Source organism: Xiphophorus couchianus, chromosome 3 (genome assembly GCF_001444195.1).
Source record: "Xiphophorus couchianus chromosome 3, X_couchianus-1.0, whole genome shotgun sequence".
Taxonomy (NCBI): Eukaryota; Metazoa; Chordata; class Actinopteri; order Cyprinodontiformes; family Poeciliidae; genus Xiphophorus; species Xiphophorus couchianus.
Genome location: NC_040230.1, coordinates 19,821,877 through 19,843,918, shown reverse-complemented (window position 1 = coordinate 19,843,918; position 22,042 = coordinate 19,821,877). Strand labels below are relative to the sequence as shown.

General features: G+C 41.3%; 1 protein-coding gene across 7 annotated transcripts in view; it reads right to left on the bottom strand.

Annotated features, from left to right (window-relative positions):
• Positions 1–816: 816 nt before the first annotated feature.
• Positions 817–22,042, bottom strand: part of phactr4b (phosphatase and actin regulator 4b) — a 37,161-nt gene continuing 15,935 nt past the window's right edge. For 5 of the 7 annotated variants that reach the window (XM_028012459.1, XM_028012460.1, XM_028012461.1 and 2 more), the window contains 13 exons: positions 16,639–16,809; positions 16,365–16,445; positions 14,359–14,859; positions 10,427–10,762; positions 8,412–8,543; positions 6,026–6,554; positions 4,748–5,022; positions 4,348–4,546; positions 4,099–4,154; positions 3,733–3,794; positions 3,504–3,641; positions 3,295–3,371; positions 817–2,419 (listed from right to left, as the gene is read on the bottom strand). In XM_028012459.1, coding sequence (XP_027868260.1) covers positions 2,404–2,419; positions 3,295–3,371; positions 3,504–3,641; positions 3,733–3,794; positions 4,099–4,154; positions 4,348–4,546; positions 4,748–5,022; positions 6,026–6,554; positions 8,412–8,543; positions 10,427–10,762; positions 14,359–14,859; positions 16,365–16,445; positions 16,639–16,809 — 2,573 coding nt within the window. In that variant the 3' untranslated portion in view covers positions 817–2,403. Of the gene's footprint in view, positions 2,420–3,294; positions 3,372–3,503; positions 3,642–3,732; positions 3,795–4,098; positions 4,155–4,347; positions 4,547–4,747; positions 5,023–6,025; positions 6,555–8,411; positions 8,544–10,426; positions 10,763–14,358; positions 14,860–16,364; positions 16,446–16,638; positions 16,810–19,753; positions 20,480–22,042 lie in introns of those variants that run through there. The other 2 variants (XM_028012457.1, XM_028012463.1) reach the window with 2 other exon arrangements.

Genomic DNA, 22,042 nt, shown 5'->3' with positions numbered 1-22,042 from the left:
CACACAAATACTTAATAGAATATCATTTACTGTTCCACAGTGGGCAGATGTAACAGCAACAGCAAGGACCGTAAATACAAAACGCAGTTCTTAGTAGAAGATATAAGAGAAAAAAACTATGCAAACTAACCCAATCCAAAGTAAAAAAAAAAAAAAAGAAAGAAAGAAAGAAAAGGAAAAAAGATGTAAAATTTAATAATACTATTTCTCTTTGCTCTTCAGATAAGCAGTAAGCACGAAATTGCCCTATTACTCAGAAACAATTTCACAGAGATGATTAAATTAGTAAAGAAAAGTGTGGATGTTGCTTTGTCTGCTCTGGACATTGCAATATGCTAATTCAAGTCATATAAAAATAATATTAAGAATACTAATTATGACAAACTCCCCAGAGCTTTAAAATGATCCATCCATAACCTTAAAGTGATTAAAACCTAATTTGTAATTTTTTCTAAATTTTCTTTGAAAATAAACAAAATAACAACCCATTAAAATACAAGGCCAACCACACATACAACAGAATAGCAAGGATGTGTAAAAAGACTTATTTTGCCACTGCAGCAGCATGTTGACAAACAATCTAGGAGGGTGGAGTGAAACAAAGGTGACAGTAGGTAATTATTTCGTAATGAAATATTTCCACGCCTAAATAAATTTACTCACATTTAAGATGACATTAGTGGGTTTATATATAATAAAAGATCACTTTCTTTTAAGGCTTTTTGCACATCCTTACAAAACCCCTCGACTGCAGGGGGCGCTGTTAGACAGTCATATTGAGTAGGGAAAAAAATAAAGAGCCAGGCACAGGTTCACTTCAGATGAGGCTCAGAGAATAATAGCATTATTTATTCAGATCCAGATGTGACTATTTACAGTTAAAAAGAAAACTCATCGGCTCCTATAATTCAACATCCAATTAAAACTGAACTTATCATTGTTTTATTGTTTTTTACAGGAAAAGAAAGGCATTTCATGTTCCCATTCTTGTAGCATTTAATCACAAACTAATGTTTTGTACTTAAAAAAATAGCAACCTATAATACCTTTATATTTAAAATTTATTTCCAAATAAAAGGAAGACAAGATATACAGAAGCATCAGTTAAACCTATATGAACCTGTACACAGCATAGAGAACCCTGTAAGCTATTGGCCAGACAAAAGTACATCAAAACACACCTGCAGCTTCAAAATTCTCCAACCAAAATTGACTCCCTGTTAACCGGTTATTCATTTTCAGACTTTTTTGTTGTTGTTGTTGTATAAATCCCTGATCTACGCTCACAGCAACTTATATTTAAACTCTTATTACAGACACTATGAGAATGACCTTATTTAAAACAGCTACAGAATGCATTGCTTGCTCAATCATTAAAGGGAAGTACAAACAGTCATAAAAAAAAGGTATAAATGAAGAGAGATCGTCCAGATCCAATGGCACTGGACGTCCGGTTGGCTCATGCAGAGGATTGCAAAAATCAGTTTCCTTTAGTCCTTCAGGCATTGCTTATGTTGGCACGCATGAACACGTAGATGGCCTCCCTGACCTGCACTGTTTTTTTTCCTGCAGCTAGATTGACGCTAAATTGGCCACCTTACATCACAACCACAAATACAGGCAAAGCCAAATAATAGTAAAAAAAAAACCCAGCTCAAATATAAGCTCTCACTACTCATGTGATTACAATTACAAAATAAAATGTCTTGTGCATTACAGAGTATTTTATCATAACATCTTTCCCCACTTGCATTCTAAGATATAACAACAGCAGTCTGTACATAACTAATAGAAAACACAAAATCCCAGAGATGCCAAGTCCTAAAGCGGAAAATGTCCAAATCTTCACATTCTGGTGCTTCAGTCTCTGTTATCTATTATTACCGTGTGAAGTATGACAGGTCCTCATTGTTATTACTGTTTTTATTGTAAGCTATTACATTAACAAGATGAGTTAGTGTTTCCATATACAACAAAGAGAAGAAAAAGGCAACACAGAATGAGGCCGCGTTAAAGGTTTTATAACTAGATCCAAGTCTCTGAAGGGTGCCACACACAGCAGCAGAGTGAGAGTAAGCGCTGGCTGTGGTGTAGCTTCTCTGCCGCCTCACTCCCTCGTTGGCACGTTGGGTCTCTCACACTCCCCTCGGCCCCACGTCATCTAGGAGAAATACTGCATCTGGACCTTGACTGCCACCGCCTCGGGTCGGGCAGAAAGCGATGTGGTGAGAGGGTGATGGAAGGCAAGCGGCGGGCATTCTTGTTGTGAGTCACTTCCAGGCTCTTCCCTGATTACACAGTACAGCAAAGTCTGGATATGGTGGGAAAAAAGGGGCCATCTGCGCACGGAGCCGCCTCTGTTCACAGAAATCCTAAGTGCTTCACTATCCGCGAGCGCGGACGCTAAGGCCGATGAAACCTACACAAAACAGAAATCCAGTTTAAATAAATTCATCACCCTAATACATTTTTTTACTGACGGCGCATATTGCTTGAGAAGTAAATTAGAATGATTTTATTACTAAGTCTAAATAATCACTAAATATTTACACCCCTTAAAATTTACTCTTTTGTCACATTAACCACAAACTTCTAGGTATTTGTTGGGATTTTTTGATAGACGCAATATAGATTATGATTTTGATGTAGGAGGAAAATTAACTTTTCTACATCGATTACAAATAAAAAAAATAACACTGTGGAACGCATCTGCCTTCAGCTCCAGTTACTCAAATATTCCTGAATAAATTGGCAAAAGTCAGGAAGAAAGTTGTGGAGTAGTTTTAAGCAGGGTTACATCCTAAGCTGTTGTTATCTCACATCACATCTATCACACCAAAAGGAGTATGCCAAGACATGGATGTCAACTTAAATTGACAGACTGACAAGGAGAGCATTAATCTGAGAAGCAGCCAAGAGGACTATAGTAACTCTGGAGGAGCTGAAGAGATCCACTGCTCAGGTAGGAGAATCTGTTAACAAGATAACTAACATTTCTGAACCCCACAAGTCTGGTTTTCATGGAGGAAAGATAAGAGAAAAGTAATTGTTGAAAGAAAGTCCAGCTTGCAGACGCAATGTAGAGGAAAGAGCAATATGTTAAAGACGGTCAAATTAGATCAAATTAAACTTTTTAGCCATATATGGTGATATATCTAGTGCACAAAAAACTCTCCCTGGTGGTAGCATAATTGTGCATCACTCTATGCAATCAATCAATCATATTTCCTATGATATTCAGATTTACTGAGAAACACCAGTGTTATAAAGGTAATATTTAACCCATAATTGTACCTTGTATAAATTCTACTCTCTTCATGAACTTCCATTTCAGTGCTTTTATAGTCGTTGAGCTCCTTTCGAATGGCGGCCTACAAAAACAGGTAATGTTAAAACAGCAAACTTTAGAAGAAAAATATTGAATGTCACACATAGTTTTATGAACATGATCAATTAGGTGTCACATAAAGCAATCTCTGTTTTAGCTTTGTAATAAGCAATACCTTGTCTGCAGGAGTCAGCTTGGTCCATGGCTTGTCCGCCCTCCTGTCGTAGTCCTGGGCCTCTGTGACTTCCACATACTCGTGGAAACGCAGGATCTTTCTCGCCTGCAGCTCTGCGACTGTGGGCCTTTGACTCAGCTACGACAGAATGATGATTTTTGTTACTGCTTCATACCCATCAAAAGCATAATATGACACCTGGGTGTTTGTTGTCGACGTGCTTGTTCACCTTTCTGGTCAGACGCCGTTTGATCTCCCTGACCTCCGCTTGCCTATCAGCTTGATTTTTGGCTAAAAAAAAACAGGGACAGAGCTTATTTTAGACTTGAATGTGAAAGCTTTGCTTGATGTGCAGGAAAGACAGAGAAGAAAGAAGTTTCCAAAATTAGATCTCTCAACTGAATTGAGAAACCGTTTGAAAACAAAACATCTATACAGGAGACAGCTTTGTTGAATACGCTGGAACATGCGGTACAATTTGGCTTCACTGAAACAAATAATTCAGTGAATTACTGAGAGCACTGAGAGATGAGTAAATACTAACATAGTTACTGCTGCTAATTTAAAGTGAAAGGGAGAGACGGTTGATACTGACGCTGAAGGATGTTCCTTTGCTCAAGCTCCTCAGCAGTCGGTCTCTGGCTGAGCCGCCTGAATACATAAAAAACAAACAAAAAGAAATCAGTATTTTCACAGTGTTTTATCCACTTTTTATTCAGGAAATAAGTAGGGCAATGATCTAAGAATCTATTTCCATATCTTTTTTTTTAGAAAATCAGATTTGACATTGTCTGTTTAAGTCACAAAAAACAACAACAACAAAAAACGATGACAGTGAATTTACCGTGTGAGTGCAGTGCCAATCTGTGTACGAATGGCCTCCCACTGCTCCCTGCTCTGCCAGGTCAGGCCCGTCTGACCCGGAGGCTGGTCCTCTCTGCCGCTTCTCTCCTGTGTGAACCTGTCCCTGTCCGGGGCGCAGGGACGGCTGCTCAGCTTCAGAGCCAGAGTGTCCTTCCTCTTGACCCTGCTGGCCAGGGCACCTGCATGAAAGAAATGGAGAAAAAGAGACAAAGGCTGTGATGGAGTATCAGACTACTGCATAGCTTCACATAGCACAAAAAAAAAGAAGAAGAAAAAAACAGACGGGGTTCAAAATCCAATTTCAAATTTCTCCGAACTGCGCAGGAACTTTGTAAAATAATCACTTAAATTATTTTTCTATCGATAGAAACTGAGCTTACTGAGTGGGGGCTCATCCTCTTCATCAGAATCTTCCTCTTTATGGGCCACCTGATCATCTGAATCACTGTCCTCCCTGTCATTCTGTCCTCGCTCGTCATCTTCCTCATCTTCCTCCTCCTCACTGCTGTTTTCCCCAGGAAGGACACAAACACCAGCATCCCCGACCAGGCAGCGGCGACTCCGTGGCTCCAGCTCCGGCTGGGGGATTTCACCGTCGTACTCCTCCTCTTCCTCATCATCTTCTTCTTCTTCCTCTGAGTAGTCATCTTCAGATCTGACAGGAAGGAAACATTTCTGAGTGGATAATTACGCAAATGCTGAACTTGTCTTTATTAAGCTAATAACTTTTCTACAACAAGATTTTGATCAGTGCAACTCTAGTTGTGACACGAGCAGAGAAACAAATATCAGGATTTTAAAGCATACCAATATTTGTCATTAAACTGAAGTCTGAACTGTGACGCGCTCTTTAGTCTGTGTAAAATGTGAAGGCATAAGTCTATGTCTGAGACTTATTTTGAAGTAAGAAAGGAAGTAGTTTGTTGTTGTTGGTGGAGTGGACTAATAAAGACTGATGGTCAGGTTAGCAACATTCATAAATAAAGATTAAAGAAACACTACACACTTTTAAATCCTTTTTATAACAGCATTTTTGTTATCCAGAAGGAACAGTAACATCCCGACAGAGAAGATATAAATAGTTTGAATGCACTGGGAGAATACTGCAACTGGCTAACCATTAGCACGTACCGACAACGGGGTTAGCATCTGTTTTCCAGCCTACTGTCACTGCTAAGAGCTATTTTACAGTTCTTAAAGGGGAGAAATTATGTTTTTTCCAGGCATATATATTTTGTAGCATAATCAAGTAACTATGTTAGCTTCAGTTGTTTTAAAAATGCTCAATATATCAAATAATATATAATTTCTTAGAAGAAATTTTACTTTGTAAGTTGACAGAATGAAATTGTGCCTGTCTCTTTAAGAAGCTCCTACTCCTTCTGACACTTTGCCTTCAGCAGGACATCACAACAATGCTTCTCATTATGCTGTTAGCTGCTCTTAGCAGAGAAGTAGTTTGTATGATGAGCTCAGCAGACTGCTAGTCCCACCAGATGTTTGCTAATTGATGCTGCTGCTAAACAACATACCACATTCTGTCTCCAAAACAGTCTGTTTCAATTTTAATATTTCGAACATTGCGAATTGCTGAACTGTGCAGCTCCAGTGTAGCACGAGACATGAGGATATGTCATGTAAAGTGCTGAAAAACTCACAGCTTTAGAGGCTGAATGCTGACAGGGAGAGGTCGGCCGCGATCCGCTTGATACTCAGGAGGGGTTTCAAAAAGTAGCGCATGTGCCCGCTGCGCCCCGTCTGGATGAGGCTGCGCCGGGCCAGGACTGGACAGCGCTCGCTGGATCATGATGTGTAGCGGGACGGGGGCGGGGCGCTGGGGCGACTCCACGGTTGGGCTCGGTGGGTCAAACAGCATCGGTATGGGTTGGGGAAGTGGGTGCGGATAGGAGTGCTGATGGTGGAGGTGGTGGGTGTGCATGTGCTGGCGGGGCGGAGAGGGCGGTATGTGGGTCGGTAGGGGTGGGGAAGGAGGAGGAGGGGGCAGCTGGAAGCCCACGGGGAGGATGCCGTGGTCCTCCACAAAGTGCGGGGACGGAATGACGGGATGGCTCGGAGTAGAGTCCTCCGTGTTGCGCTTAGTGACCGGGGTTGTCCTCTTGGGAGGCATTGGAGGGGAGGGCTTAGCTGGATGAAGACTCGCACCCCCTGTGGCTTGATTGAAGTCGCCTGCAAGTGACAAAAAACAAAACTAATAATCGAACTGTTCAAACATAGAGAGACAACTGGGGAATATGCATAATGGCGAGCTGCTAGCAAGTTTTCCTTTTACAGTGCAGTTTGCCCCGTGACATGTGTGCACAAATGTCAGTCACACATATGCAGTCATTAAATGCACACGAACAAGCACTTTTATTACATGTGTGACTGAGCATCAGAGCACATATGCAGTGTGTGCCAGAGATACACACGCTGCCTGGGTAGAGCAGAGTGCAGCATGTGCCCCAGGCCAGAGAGACAAACGAGATGCATACATGCTCTTCGCAGCCAGACCTTAAACAATCCATCAAAGCTCATATAATTTGCCTCATACTGTGCAACAGAGGCTCTTAAACACAAAGCTTCAGCTGTTTGCATGCACAGCTATGTGGTTGCTACAGTGCCTTGCAAAAGTATGTATTGTCCTTGAAGTTCTTCACATTTTGTCACACCACAGCCACAAACTTGAATGTATTCTTTCCATTTTATGTGACAGACCAACTTAAAGTAGCATAAAATTGTGAAACAGAAGAAAATGCTGCGTGGTTTTGAAATCCGGATCATTCTAACATGAATGTGGTTTGATCTAAACTTCAGTTTGAAGTCTTTTGTTGCCTCTAACAGACCAGGATTTCTTTTATTTGGCTCCATACATCTTGGAATCAGGTCTAAGCAGTTTCGGTGTGCAGCCACACAGTCTGACATCACTATCATGTCATCCTGGCGATTGCGTGTTCAGGTTCATGTGGAGTGTTGCTCACTTTAGTTTGAAGGCTATTTCTTGAAAGGTTTTGCACTTTTACATTTTTGAAACCTCAAGATTTTCAAAGCTTTGGATATTTTTTTATAAACTAACCTTGATTTTAACTTCACAGTTTTTTCTCTGATCTGTTCTGCTGTGTTTCTCAGTCTGTATGCTATTGGCTCACCAATGTTCTCTAGCAATCCCCTGAAGCCTGTACAGAAAGGCTGGACTTTGAGATTAAATCAAACCCAAAACAACTCAATTTACTCATTAGGTGATTTTAAAGGCTGCTTTATTTAGAGGAGTTACTTAGGAGAACATGTGTACAAAGGCCACACCTATCTGACGTTTATTTGTAAAAAAAATAAAAAAACTGAAAACCAGCTATCCTTTTTCTTCCACATCTCAAATGTCAATTGTTTTATGAGTCTACCACATAAAATCTCTCTAAAATGCATTGAATTTTGCGGTTTTAATGTTACAAAATGTAAAAAAAAAAACAACTTTGCGTGGCACTGTATAGCTCTCGAAACTCTTCAGAACAGCTGGGAAAGCATAGTTGTTGTATGGAGTCAAAGTGAAAGAACAGAGGAGACAAAGTTACAACATGCAGTTGACTGTGCTGTAGTGGAAAACATATTCTCCTCTACCTGAAGTCCATTACATTGTCTCCACTCTACATTCCTATCCCTCCATAATTTTTTCCATTTCCTCTGTGTATAACATGGGTGGATTATAACACATGATATTATATTATGCAAAAACATTTGATGCGGTGCAGTCAACAGCTGAAACCTGCTGAAGGCTTGTCCTCATTCACACGTATAGCCTCTGAAACCAGGTCAACCGCACTCACACAGAAGCTCCCTCATTTAAACACAAAGCAGGGCTCAGTATCGACTTATCGTAAGCATGCGACTCTTATTTAGTGCATCCAAAGAAAGGAATTCAATGGCAATCAAGAGGTTAAAAGGCAGAGCAGCAGAAAAAAACATGTTGGCAGCAAAGAGGGGACGTGACACGATGAAGAAGGAAGACTCTGGACTGGCGGCGTCCTGGTGACAGAAGCGTCTCCTCTTTACCTGAGCGCAGGCCTCCGGCCCGCCGGCACAGGTAGACGGGCAGAGACAGGTAGACATCGTAGTCGCATTCTCGCTTCCAGCAGGACCAGTAGAGAGGAAGCTGAGCGTTTTCTCCCCCCTGCAGGGCGGATACTAATAGGGAGGAGACGGAGGCCTTTCAGCGAGTGTTTGTTACATAAATGAAGCTACGTGGCGGGGCTGTCGAAGCGCTTCGTTAGGGAGTTATATTGCTGTGACGCAGCAGATGGGAATCCTTAAAGGTCGTTAATTAAACATGTGCAGCCAAACTGTAGGTTACTGTGCTTTAGTTTTACACTTTTAAAAATCGTAAAGGCAAAAAATGATTAAACTCTCTTCATGTTTTGTGCTTTTTAAATCACATGTAGACATTTCAGATCATCTGAAAATGTATATTAGGAATATACAATGGAAAAGCAAAGACAAAAATCAGTTTCTAAATTACAATATTTTTCAAAAACTGCCCTTTTGGGGTTACAAGTACACTTACAATCTTCTGAAAGACATTATCCACTAATGGAGAAAACATGGATCAGGGATGAACCATCCCAGGAGCATCATGAACGTTTTTCTAAATTACTCCAAGTTCACATCAACAACTCACACAGGAGGTGAAAAAGAAACCAAAACAACATCTAAAGCTCGGGCTCAGATAAGGTCAGGGGTCACGAGACGACAATAGGAAAAAGACTGGGCAAAAATGGTAACCATGGAACAAACATAACAGTCTATCTCATGTTTGACAACAAAAGCCCCAAATATCTTGATGATTCCCAAGAATTTTAGAACGATATTTTGTTGACTGATAAGACTAAAGTGGAAGGTGTCAAACTTGTATAGCATTTCAGAAAAATAACATCATATATATAGAGTCCAATATGCAGTTTAGGTGCTTTGGGAACTGGATGACTTCACATAACTGATGTTAAATAGAAATAGAAAATCCTGAAGGACAAATTTCTTCTATAAGCTTGTGACCTTAAGCTCAAAGCAGACCTCTGAACAGCTAAATAAAAAAAGGGAGGTTTTATAAAGTCTTTGCTTAAATCAGATAAAGACGCTGCATGACCTTCAGATGAATGCTCCAAAAATTTTCCAATTTTATTGAATTGTTACAACAAAAAAAAGTCGACCAAAATTCCTCCTAAATGATTTAAAAGGCTTACTATCAGTTATTGTTTTGTCAGCAGTTTTTGCCGACAGGGGGTGACACAACCAGTTTTTAAATTTAGCGGGCAAAAATACGTTTTCCACATGGTTTAGGTAGGTTTTTTATTGCCTAATGACTAAAATCACCATTTGAAATATGTGTTTAGTATTTCATCAGGTTATCTTTCAGTTTTATTACATTTGCTTGATTATGTCAGTGATGATTTTGGCATAATTCATGACTCCTTTTGACTGGAAGGGGAAATAAGGAAGCACTTCTCCTGCTGTTTGATGAGCAAGACATGTTGTGTCTCATAGGTCTATAAAGAATGGTCCAAACCCGACTGTCTCTTTAAAGCAAACCATGCACTTCATTACCAACATGCATGGCTTGTTTCGCTGACTTCAAGAACATGAAGTACTCATTTATTACGACACTACAATATCAACAGATGTGCTGTTAAGACAAGAGCGAATCATAATGGAGAGTCTTAGCCTAGAGGGAATAAAAACAAGATCCCAGATGAGAGGAAAACCTCACTGTAAACAACAACTACACTGTCTGTACTGAAGCACAGCCACTAGAGCCTCTGTTATCTTCGCAGTGTAAAATGCATAAAATGTTGACACTGAAGGAGTCCAGGCATGATAAATAACTAGCTGGGGAAAAGCTTCTCAAGCTGTTCAAATAACATCATTAGTGCAATGTCTGAATGTGAGTGAGTGGAATTTCTCAAGGCCAAAACTCTCCGCTGTCATTTCCTGTAGAAAACTGCTTGCAAAGTGAGCACTCATTAAGAAGTCTGTGCATTTCTGTGACTAAGATCTGCTTATTTTGCAGCACTTACCCAGCATGGCTGCGTTGTTCCTGTTTACAGGCTTGGGTGGAGGCAGAGGAGGCTGCTTAGTGCCCTGAGAGGAGGGCATCAGGGTTGAAGGTATAGGCTGATGCGTGCTGGTTCCCGTAGAAGACACGGATCGAACGGGTTTGGAAGTTCCAGCGGAGGGGGAGGAGTAAAGGGTCGCGGAGTGGTTGGACGGGGTCCGAGGTGGGCCCTCGTTTCCAGGCTCAGGGGTGGAACTCATCAGCCACTTCGGAGGCATGACCGACTGCTTAGGCGGCAGAGGTTCACGAAGAGTGTCCTGCAGCGCCTCCACTTCAGGTACAAAATGGCTGTCTGACTCTACAAACAGAGAATACCAGAGAAGCTTTATTTAACAAGGCTAAATCGAGTGGAAAAACTACAACACTGCCACTGAGTTTAAGAATATCAAACAAACTGGTCCTGAGTTATGATAAGCTCACCTCTGATATTATCCAACTTCATGATGATATGTAACCACACCTATCCAGAGGTTTGCCTTTTAATATAATTCAAGATTTTCTTCTTATGATTTAGTATATAGTAGCCAGCTACACATGATTATTTCTTTTTTAATATCAAAACCCCATGCTACTTCTCATCTCACTCTGCTTACACTGGTGAGACAAGTGTAAGACAATATTCTTTGAATTGAGTGATTTTATCTCGACACATTTTTGATGTTTTTGAGGCTCTTATTTAGAAGAAAGGAAAAAGTTCTCGAGATGCCAGTGTGGACTGTGGTTTGAAGAAGCATCCACTACTTGTAAATTGTTTGTGTGGCAGCATCTATAGTGAAAATTAACAAGAATTGTGTGACAGTCAAAAAAAGAAACATTACTGCAGGAACAGCCCAAAAGGTGCAAATAGTGCTAAAGCTAACATCAGCTTCTGAGCTTCTCAGTCATTTAAACTAAAGGCTGTTTCACAGTTGTGCATAGAATATCATAGGGCAGGTCACGAGTTGTTAAATGTGACCGTATTTCTCATCGTGAGTGAAGTCTGGTGCAAGGACCATTCATTATTAAATCTTTATTTAGATCTTCCAACCTTGTCTTTTTATGATTCACGATACATTTTAAAACAGATTTTCATTTTCAACTGAACATTGATTTCAACTTTTAAATAATGTGTCTCTTTACATTTCTTTCTATGATTGTAATATTATGCAATGAATGGTGCCTTCCTGCTACACGTGAACTTTCCAACAATATTTTTGTACAGTACATTCTAGCACTAACGTTGCTGAGTTCAGTCAAGTTATCACTACCATAGATAAAAAAACAAAACAAGAACAAACAAAATTGATCAAGCAGTAATAAATAACTCCACTGACTCCCAGCACTTTTTCATCTCTCCAGCAGGGGGCTCCTTCTGTGGTTGCAAAATGTCTTCTTAAGTTTTTAAAAAGAGAAAACTGTTACATGCTAACAGTTATCTTACTAAAACAAAAAACCCTCATCCTACTTAGTTTATGGGTTTCGTTATACTCTATTGGAAGCCATACTCCTCTTTTTGATAATTATATTCAATTCAAAATAAAATGGAGGATAATAATCAGGGTAAACATTTGGGATGAGGCTTTATTATTATTTTGTTATGATGCCTCCAAAGGGTACATGTGATATAATGCAGTTCCTTTTCAATGTCCAAATCATCTCAGAAAGCTAAATGGTGAAATGAGGTTTCACTTGATAACTGTTACAATCTTTTCTCTGGCAATTTTAAAAGTAACTAAATTCAATTCAAGTGTATAGCTTGTGGTTTTTTTTCTTATATTGTATAACATAGTACTTAGGTTACGTTAAGCTTGTGGCATAATAGTGGCGTGAAATGAACTAAAAAAAGATTATTTCCTAGTTGCAATTACTATGTCAATAATTCATCCCTGGGCACAAATGAACCATTATATGAGCCACTGGCAGGAAATGTATTAAAAGCAGAAGATTATAAAAGACCTTGCTGCAGAGCTCTGAATGCTTCAGCTAAGAGACTGAGTGAGCAACTCTCTGCCACTGCACCACTCAAAGCACTGTCTGTGGCAGCTCTTGTTTGAGAACGGCATTATCTGGGATCAGCTGTGAAGGTAAACAGTGTGGGCAGCTGCAATTACGGCCAAAAAAAGCCCACCTCCCTCTGACCACCCCTCTGCTGCTACTGCTGCTCCCACACCATTCCTCAAAGTCGCAGCTCCAAAGTACAAAGCTGTTTATGAACAGACGAACTTCTATCAACGCGACGTCACCGAGCCAAAGAGGAAATCATCCAGAGGAAAGCAGGAAGTAGAAAAGAAGTACAGTGGAGGCAGAGAGAGAGAGAGAGAAAACGAGGACAGAAAGCAGGATATGTGATAAAGATAGAAAGAGAGTAGGAGAGGGAGAGAAAGGGTCGTCGGAGAGAGAGACAGAAAAGGAAAATACAAGGTGAGATTTAAGAACAGGCTGGAAGAGGCACATGAAGGTGTGCAAAAATCTTTCACATCCAACAGATTTAATTTTGACATCTTTATCTGTAATTCTTCACATTATTTCTAATTTTTTTCATCTGTTTATTATTAACAACTCCTTCTTATGTCCCAGAGACACCACATGTATCAGTGCTACACAGTGTCATGCAAAAGACTTTTCACTTCTTGAACATTTTTACATTTTGCCTTGTTACAAAGGCAAACATTAACATCTTTTACTAAGACTTTATGTGATGGACCAGCACAAAGCTGTACGGTTTATATAGTACAAATAATAATCTGAAAAAACTCACATTCATCTGCATTCAGCCTCGTTTAATCGGATACTCCTAAATAGAATCTGGTGCAGTCACCTGCTTTGACAAGTAACCTAATTAGTGAATGGAGTCGACCTGTGTGTAATTTAATCTCAGTATAAATACAGCTGTTTGGTGAAAGGCTCAGAAGTTTCTTAAAGAACATTATTGAACAAAAAGCATCGCGAAGACCAAGGAACGCAGCCGAGAAGAGAGTTAGGATATCAAAAAATAACCCAAGGTCTGGCAATTTTTGCAAAGCGCTACTTAATCCATCCAAGACTTGGACGTCCATCAGGTAGAAAGATCCACAGAGGTTCAGTCCCTCAAATGGACAGCCACCAGTTTTTAACTCCACAAATATGACCATTGGGAAAGGCTAATACATCGAGTTTACAGTTTGAAACAAATAAGGGTCACAGCAAACAAGTAGTGGACATTGCTCTGGTCAACACACCATCTTTTCTTTTCTTAAGGGAAGCTTGTCAAAACTGATGGCAAGTGGAGATAAAAACAAGGCAATCCCAGAAGAAAACCATTTAGAGGCTTCAATTACTTGAGACTAGGGTAGAAGTTTAGCTTCCAGCATGACCTTCATCCTAAACATACAGCCAAAGCTAAAGTGCAATAATTTAGATCAAAGCCTATTCGTGTGTTAGAATGGCCCAGTCAAAGTCCAGTTCCAAAAGCAATGCTCAGTCAGTCACAAAATGACAATGGTTACTGATTGTTGTCCCTCAACAAAAGAAGAACAACTACTATTACATTCCATGTCTGTTTTTGGGAGGAATCAGTTGGTTTTGTCTTTTTGGAGAGCTAACAGCGTGAGCATTTAGGAGCAACAATGGCTGTAGTGATCATGACAGATTAATGAGGAGAAGAGAAGGGAGGACGATCTGTTCTCTCATGTTCCTGAATAAGAAGCATAGCTGGAGCAAGCCCCCTGGGAGCCGACAGGAGGCTGTCTATATCTGGGAGGACCGCATTGTGCGCCGAGGAGTGACAGCAAGATGGAGGGAAAAAATACAGAACTGAAGAAACGCCTTCAACAACATATCAGCAAGGTCAGGTGGGGAAATGTGAGCATTATCTTTGACTTTCACAACAACAGCTCATGTTCTGACTGTAGATCTTCAGAGTCGGAGGAGCCTTACCTCTGCGGGTCCTTCCCTCCTCTGCAGAGGCATGTCGAGGAAGCGTCGGCTTCCACTCTGCTTCTGCCGGCCGCCTCCTGCCGTCCTCTGATGGGGCCTTCTGCAGCCCCGGCCTTCTCTGCCCATCGTTGGGGTGAAGTCTACCCCCGCGCCTGCCTTCATCCTTCTGAGCGTGGCTCTGTCCCTGCCAGGCCAAGTTGGATTTCCATTCACCCTCCCCATGCACATGTGCCCCCACGCCCCCGCTTCTCCACACCTCCTCATGCAGTCCGGTGCCCCTGGAGCACAAAGCTCCGCGGCGGTCTCTGTCTGAGGGAGAGCGGCCCCTGTGGTCCTCCGGCTGGGCGAGCCTCCCAGGGTGCATCCTAAAGTCTGACTCTCCAGGGAGTTTGACCTGGTTACCTGGGCTCCTCCCACTGCTGATGACTCCTCCTCCCCCACTGACTGGAAGTGTGTGGCCGTTTTTAACGTAGGACTGTTTCACATTTTGCGCCTCTCCATCTGAAAAGGTTGGTCGTGAACCACAAGACAAGGAACAGGTTAAAAATAGGAACTGACCTTCCAAACCAAAGACAGTATGTAACATGGAGAAAAGATGAACGATGATCTTCACAGCTGTCCAAGTCTCAATGATTTAGATAACTATCATTTTAGGCAGTAATGCACCAAGTTTCCCCACCAGCATCGTCTTTTTTCTATGTGACTGTTTTGTCCAGCTCTGACCAAACTACGCTGTTATAAATTAAACTCCTGGTAACATTTAGCAAACTCCAACTGTTTGCATTTGTCTGATAGTAGGATGGAAAAGGCTTTTTTTTATCTGGCATGTTTGCAAACAGCTGATTGGCACTAGAGAGCGTTTCATAGTTGTTATGGAAACTTGGTGACACCATGATGCAACTGTTTCCTGCAGTTACCATCCTGCTCATTGTATATGGCAGCAAGGTAAATATTATTTAACCATATGCTAAAACCTCATCTTTACCTTGTGGACTAAATACGGTGAGTTGTTTCATCTTGAAGAAGGGAAGTCGCCTGAAATGTTTTCCTCACTAAAGACAAGGTTAGCTGTTTGGATTTTGTTCTTAGTAGCAAAGAACAGAGACGGGTTGCCTCTTAGAGGAGAACTGCTCATCACTTTTAGGGAAAACTGCTAATTTAGTTAGCAGTTTTAGTTGCCAGCAACAGTTGATGGCAACAACTGTTGCCATCCGTTGTTGCCTAACTGATGGCAACAAGTTAGGAAAAGTTATCATGTCTCCATGTCAAATAAATAGCTCAGTACAGGTATTGTGTCAAACAACATGGCTACCTAGTTAGCTAAAAATGTGTCACTGCTATTGAAAAGTGGGGAAATGACAGCCACTTATTCTTGTTCAAATTTGTAAATGAGTAAATGTCCTCAAATAAAAGATTGTGCTTTTTCTTTAAAAAAATTAATCTAAAATAAATCCTGAATTTATTTGGAAGATTTTACACATTTGTAGTGTTCCTAATAACTACATAGGGGACCCCATATACATATTTTGTGCTTCTGATCTGTAGTTATTTGAGAGTAGCAAGTAAGAGTGTGGGGGAAAAACAGCCACTAAAGAGATATTCAGTATTTGTTGTGATGCAGAAGCAGCTGTAGGTTTAATAAATGGGCTTCTGAGCTGGCGGGGCTGGCAGAAAGCTTACACACACACACACACACCCGCACACACACACACACACACACACCCTTCTCGGAGCTATTTTGCTGCAGGCCACAATCCGTTCCACTTTTCCAGAGCTCTGGAGAGTGGCATGTAATTTTAAACTTATATTACATTACTATGACAAACAGAGAGTAAATTTCCTTGTCCTAAAATGCATTTCAGATACTTGATGGATGCCGTTTCTGCCACAATGTACGGGTGACCTAACCGTAGTGTCTGTGTCGATGTGATATCCTCAAGGCAGCTTCTGTCAGAGACAGATACTGCTGTTCAAAGAGATCAAATGAATCACAGAGGACTTCTTACCATTATCTGGGACTTCCTTCAGCAGGCCCTGCTCTATGAGCTCCTGTCGGGTACGTCTAGTCGACATCTTTCTCTCCAGTTCTGCCGTCAACAGACACAATTCAAAGCAAGTTTTCATCTCCTGATGTTTTTGCGGAAAAACTTCAGGAAAACTGAAGAACATGCTAGCATTAAGGGAGAAACGCACACGCTTATTGGGTTGTAACAGATATGATCAGTAAGAAAAGGTCGGGTGGAGACCACTCGGAGTCCAAACAAAATAAGCGACACAAACCTTCGGATGTTTCTTTGAACTTTTCGCTGCTTTTCTTCTTCCGCCACTTCCAGGGTTTGAAGATCTTGCCAATGGTAGAAAACTTGCCTTTACGCTTTGGGGGAGGAGTAGTGTCCCCTGTGCTGCCCCCCTCTCCCACCATTGTGCTGTGGTGCTGCTCCGTTTCATCATCTGATAGCAAGAAATGGGAAAAGTGTTACATTTTAAGACACACCGCAACACAGAACAAGAGAAGGGGAGCTGGAATGTCAGAGCAGAGCTTCATCAACAAGAAGAGATGCGCGGAAAAATCCAAGTGACCGGAGTCTGCTGAAAACTAGACTTGGCGGTCGGAAACTCAGAAATCCAATTTATTTCCAATCAATAAACGCATCACAAAGGATAGAGACAAATTCACGGAGTCTTCAGTGTGGAGAATCAAAGACTCAAAGTAGGATTTTCACACACACACACACACACACACACACACACACACACACACACACACACACACACACACACCCTTCTCGAAGCTATTTTGCTGCAGGCCACAATCCGTTCCACTGATTTTCAATACCGGTAAGTTTCTTTAAAATGAAGTCAGAGGAAGTAGAGGGATAAGAAGCTACTTAACAAGAAACTGTATTTTCTGCATCGTATGTCTGTGGTTCAACCAGGCTCATAGAAAGCGAGGTGTCTAGTAGACAACTGGAAGGGTGAGCGGAGTACAGCAAAGTTGCTCTGTTTTATCGTTTCTATCTTCCAGCAGCTGTTTGTCCTGAAACATGTTGGTTTTAAAAATGTTGGCAGCCTCTTAGAAATCCCAGAGATACAGTGATGGCCTTCATCACTTAGTGGTTATCAAAATGTCCATAATTAAAACTAGTCATTAGCATACAAATCAGAATATTCCACTGGTTTCTGAACGTGAAACTGAAACACCATTAACTGGGGTTGGTGCGATTCCTTGCTGTAAAAAAGCAAAATGAGCTACCAGCTACTGATTCACTGCTGCCCACTACCTCACAGTTCTTATTTATTTTGTAAACAATTCTTACAAAATCTTCTTATAAATACTATTAGATCAGTCCCCATACATTGACAGCAGCTGGAATGGTAGCCATGATAACCAACAACGTCAAAAACTAAAAGTTAAGTTCAAACCTTCAATGCTGCAATGCTATTTTTTTTTAAATGATAAAAACCCAGCTTCACATTGACTGCTCTCTCACACACAGCAGGGTGAAGATGCCTTTATTCATATATTAAATGAGAAATAAACCTAGATTATTTTCAGTATGGTTCTTCTTGTATCCTAAATATGAGAAATCAGAGTTGGTTAACGTCGCTAGCAGCAGCTCAAAGCTTTACCGCAGACGACTGATCAAACCTCCTCTAACTGCTGGATGTCATGTCTCTGGTTTCCTATCTGAACCGAGCTCCAGTGCCTTTGTAAAAATCAAGCTGCCTCATCAAGGCTGGTATTATGTTTCGCTGTTACTTCTCGGGCACTGAGTGTGCTTTGGCAGGGTGATGCTGAGAGATCGAGGACTCCTCCACAGAGCTACCGTTAACAGGAGGGCTCTGGCGTTGGCTTTTAGACAGCCTTTTTCACTGTCAAGTGCTCACATTCCTTAGCTAGATGGAGCCTCGTGCTTTATCAGCCCTTCAACATTCGCTGTCTCAGTGCAGAAGAGGGGCCGCATGCTGGATGCAGCCATAGGCAGCAGGAAAACACTGCCAGTCAAAGCACACATGATACAGCTAGCATTAAGGAAACAAGAGCTGTTTTAAGGAACCGCTGATTACTATGGGATGTCAATGAGGCTGGGAGCACTCCATCAAATGGCATTCTGCAGTAATGGCTAAATATTCTGAGATGCATGACTGGCAGCTCCATTGACAGAGTGCTGAGCTCAGAGAGAGCTTCGAACATCAGGTTTGTGAAGAAAGCTGCAGCTGCCGCATTCAGCAGACAAAATATTTACCACTGGAAAGAGAAGAGAGTCGAGCTTAAAACTCCCAGCGAGATGCACGCACAGGATGCCTTGGCGTCGGAAGCGCCTTGCAGTCTGATTCCCACAACAATACGCTTTCGCAAAATACTAATGCAAGTTATTTAGTAAATGACTAAAAACCACAGAAGCGGAATAACAACATTAATCTTTTCTGACAAGCAAATCTAGATTTCAAACACAGTGGGTCAGGGTTGTCTAGGAATATCTCCCAGCCCTCATTCAGAGTTTTAATATCATCCTCAGAAACACGGTGATATGATGAACAACTGCTGACACAGGACCGAGTCCCATTTTAGAGTCAAGGGAACGACTCCTTCAGCACTTTTCATCAGTGCGTAAAGTAAAGCTTACCGTTACAAAGATATAACCAGCTTTTAAAAAGCTCTTGTTTCAGAAATGTTTCTCCAAATCATTAAAGTAGTTTAAGGCCCGTTTAACGAGGTGCCAGACCAAGTGGCAGGAGTGCCAAGAGTTTCCTGTCCCTATGGAGGACCTGTAGCTGGCCTCTGCTGGCCAACTGGCTGCAATGAAAGCTAATACATTTCCCCTGAGCAAACAGTGGATTGATTAACCACCTAATACCAGCTTGTTACATTTGAATTACTCTATAAAAAGCGGAAGACAAAAATGTATATTCCACACAATAAGTAGTTCAATTTTACTAGTAAACTTAGTCAACGTTTGTTCTATATTTCTGAAAGTGTAATAAAATAGCAAATGGTGTAGAACATTTTCCCTGACAGATTCCTTGTTCATCACAGAAAAACACACAGACACCCATGCATGCACAAACTCCTTCAAGAGAGTCCACATAACCTAAACACAGATTAACAGCCATTTTGTTTTTCTTTTATCTGAGCAGTGGTCATCAGGCAAAATTAGATTTTTTTATTATTATTTTTTAGATTCAATAACGGCATAGTCCCACTATTTCCGTCCTTTGGAAGCATCAACCAGCAGACCTTAGAAAGTTAAATAATATTCGCATTCCTTTAAAGGCGGCTTTAGTTTACTCCCCAGCAGAACGTACGGAATTGGTCAGAATGAGAATCTGTAGCTCAGAACTTGTAGAAATCCAGAAATCAGTGCAGCCTTTCTAAAACCGGATCCTAAGATACCTGGAAGGGGGCTGTTAAGAGTCCAGCTTCCACGGTGACGGGACCTGAAGCAACATGCCATGGGGAAGCGGGCAACATTCAGAAATCCAAGATGTCCAGCCCTCCTGTGTGTGTCTCAGAAATCAAATCTAAAAGAAGAAGAATCCAGATGAGCATGTTCCCATGGAAAAATTAAAGCAGAGAAGATCCAGGTTCCAGGGAAATCCGCTTATCTCGGCGAGACAAGAATGCGAGGATTCAGAGCAGCTGCCATAACGTCCAACTTAAGCATTGCTAAGGACGGCTTCTCTGTGATCCAGCTTGGATGGTGTTTCTCACACAGCAGACTGTTCTGTCAGAAAACGCCTCTGATACAGAGGCTCAGCTGAGCCAGTGGAGCAGGATGAGAGCTCTGACTGTGCCGGGCCTGCGCACACGCGGCGCAGATGACGATTGTGGAGGCTTCAGCCCATCCAGCAGGCTTCCGTTTGAAAACAAGATCTCTGACAATGCTCGTTGAAATGTGTCAATCCAACGCCGCAAAACTAAAATTATCCTTTGGACCCACACAAAATGATTCCTTCGCAGAAAAAAACAAACTTCAACTTGTTTCTGTTGCAGTGAGAAGTGATTCAGAGTCTTGTAGGAACTGCAGCTGTCTGTTCCTGTGAGTTTGGAAATGGTAGTAGACGGGATAAAAAGTGCTACAAAGAGAGAAAAGGTACAGGCGTGATTGGTGGTGGTGGTGGTGGTGGTGGCGGGGGGTACTGGAAACGCAGTCACACAATCAGGGTGGAGTGCCATTTCCTGCCCGAGAACAAAGACAGCCTCTTCCCTTAAACTCAACACAGTCCAAGCGAGAGATTGCAGAAGAAAGCTACCAGTAAGTCTGGTGAAGCCAAGAAAAAAGAGGAGAGAAACATACATAAAGTTTACTTTAATGAATGATAATATAGTCGGTTCTATATTCAGAGGCTCTGACGAGATGAGGCAGACTGGTCAGAAAACATGTGGGAGTCCAAGCATGTGTAGGCGGTTCCTCTGACATGCCATCCTAATGCTCTGTCAAGCATCTACTCGAGAGGCCGCATTACCCTGGACAGCTGACCGTGCGGCTGAAGGAGCCTGCTTTTTACCGAGTCTGTATGAAAAGCTTGCATAAGACACCCACATCCACTCAGAGAGTCCTCCAGTTGGGAAATACCCCAACCTTACAAGAACTCTTTTCCTTGGCAGGGCAGATTATCAAATTTAATCTTCTTAATTGAGCACAGTGGTTGTAATCACGGTGACTGGTTCTTGTGGAAATTAATTCACAACTTAACAGCAAGACATAAACCAGAGAACAGTATATTAGTTATATGCACAATACAGTTGGTAAAACAAACATTTTATCTTACCAACTTTGCCTTAATTTAACCCAAAGAAGTATTTCAAGTTATAATCTAAAGGTTTACTGTTAAGATTAAAATAAACTAAATACAGATACATAGTCCAGTTTAAGATTAATCTTAAGATTAGTGAGATTTTAAGATTACCAAACGTTATGTACCAGCGTACCAAACGCTGGTACATAATAAGAAAACGCAGTTGTACTAAGTTCAGAAAAAATTATTTTAGACATTTTCAGACTCCTACCTATATGAAAGCTAACATTTAAACCAACCCAAAGCATCATCACTCAAACTCATGTCACCTGTTATTTTTACAGCAAAAAATATTACTTCCTGTCCTAAGTGTTAATAACTTCATGTAAACTCTCATGTCTGCTATTGTAGCGCTACAGAAATCATCTCTGTGTATGACCCCTGAAAACCTTGAGCCAACCAGGTATTGCTTGGATTTAGCATTCTGGAAACGCTGAAATACCCCAGTAGTCACGTGGGTTAGGGTTCACAACCTCCCACAATTAGCTGAAATCAGCAAACACTTTTGAACCCCCCCATCTAAAAATGCTTACAACTACCCATTTCATTACCTCAAACACAGTAGAAACTGTGCCAAGAAAAATAAATGGCGTTCATGGATTAGGAGCTTTCCAAACGCTGATCTATTTATTTCAGCTTCCAAGTGCAATTTATATTCAGTACTTTAGGCTTGCTCTACAGAAAAATCCGCAAATAATTTAGAGTTAAGTTTTGCAACAAAACGTCCTCCTCAAATAGGTGAATTCATTAATACTGAACATCACAGAAGCAGGAGAAATTTTGAGAGACATAATTATTCAATTATGCAGAACCAGTGTCGAATCAGGCCAGCTTTCCAGCTGTTAAGAATGACATTAGTCTGTAGACCAGGGTTAAACATACA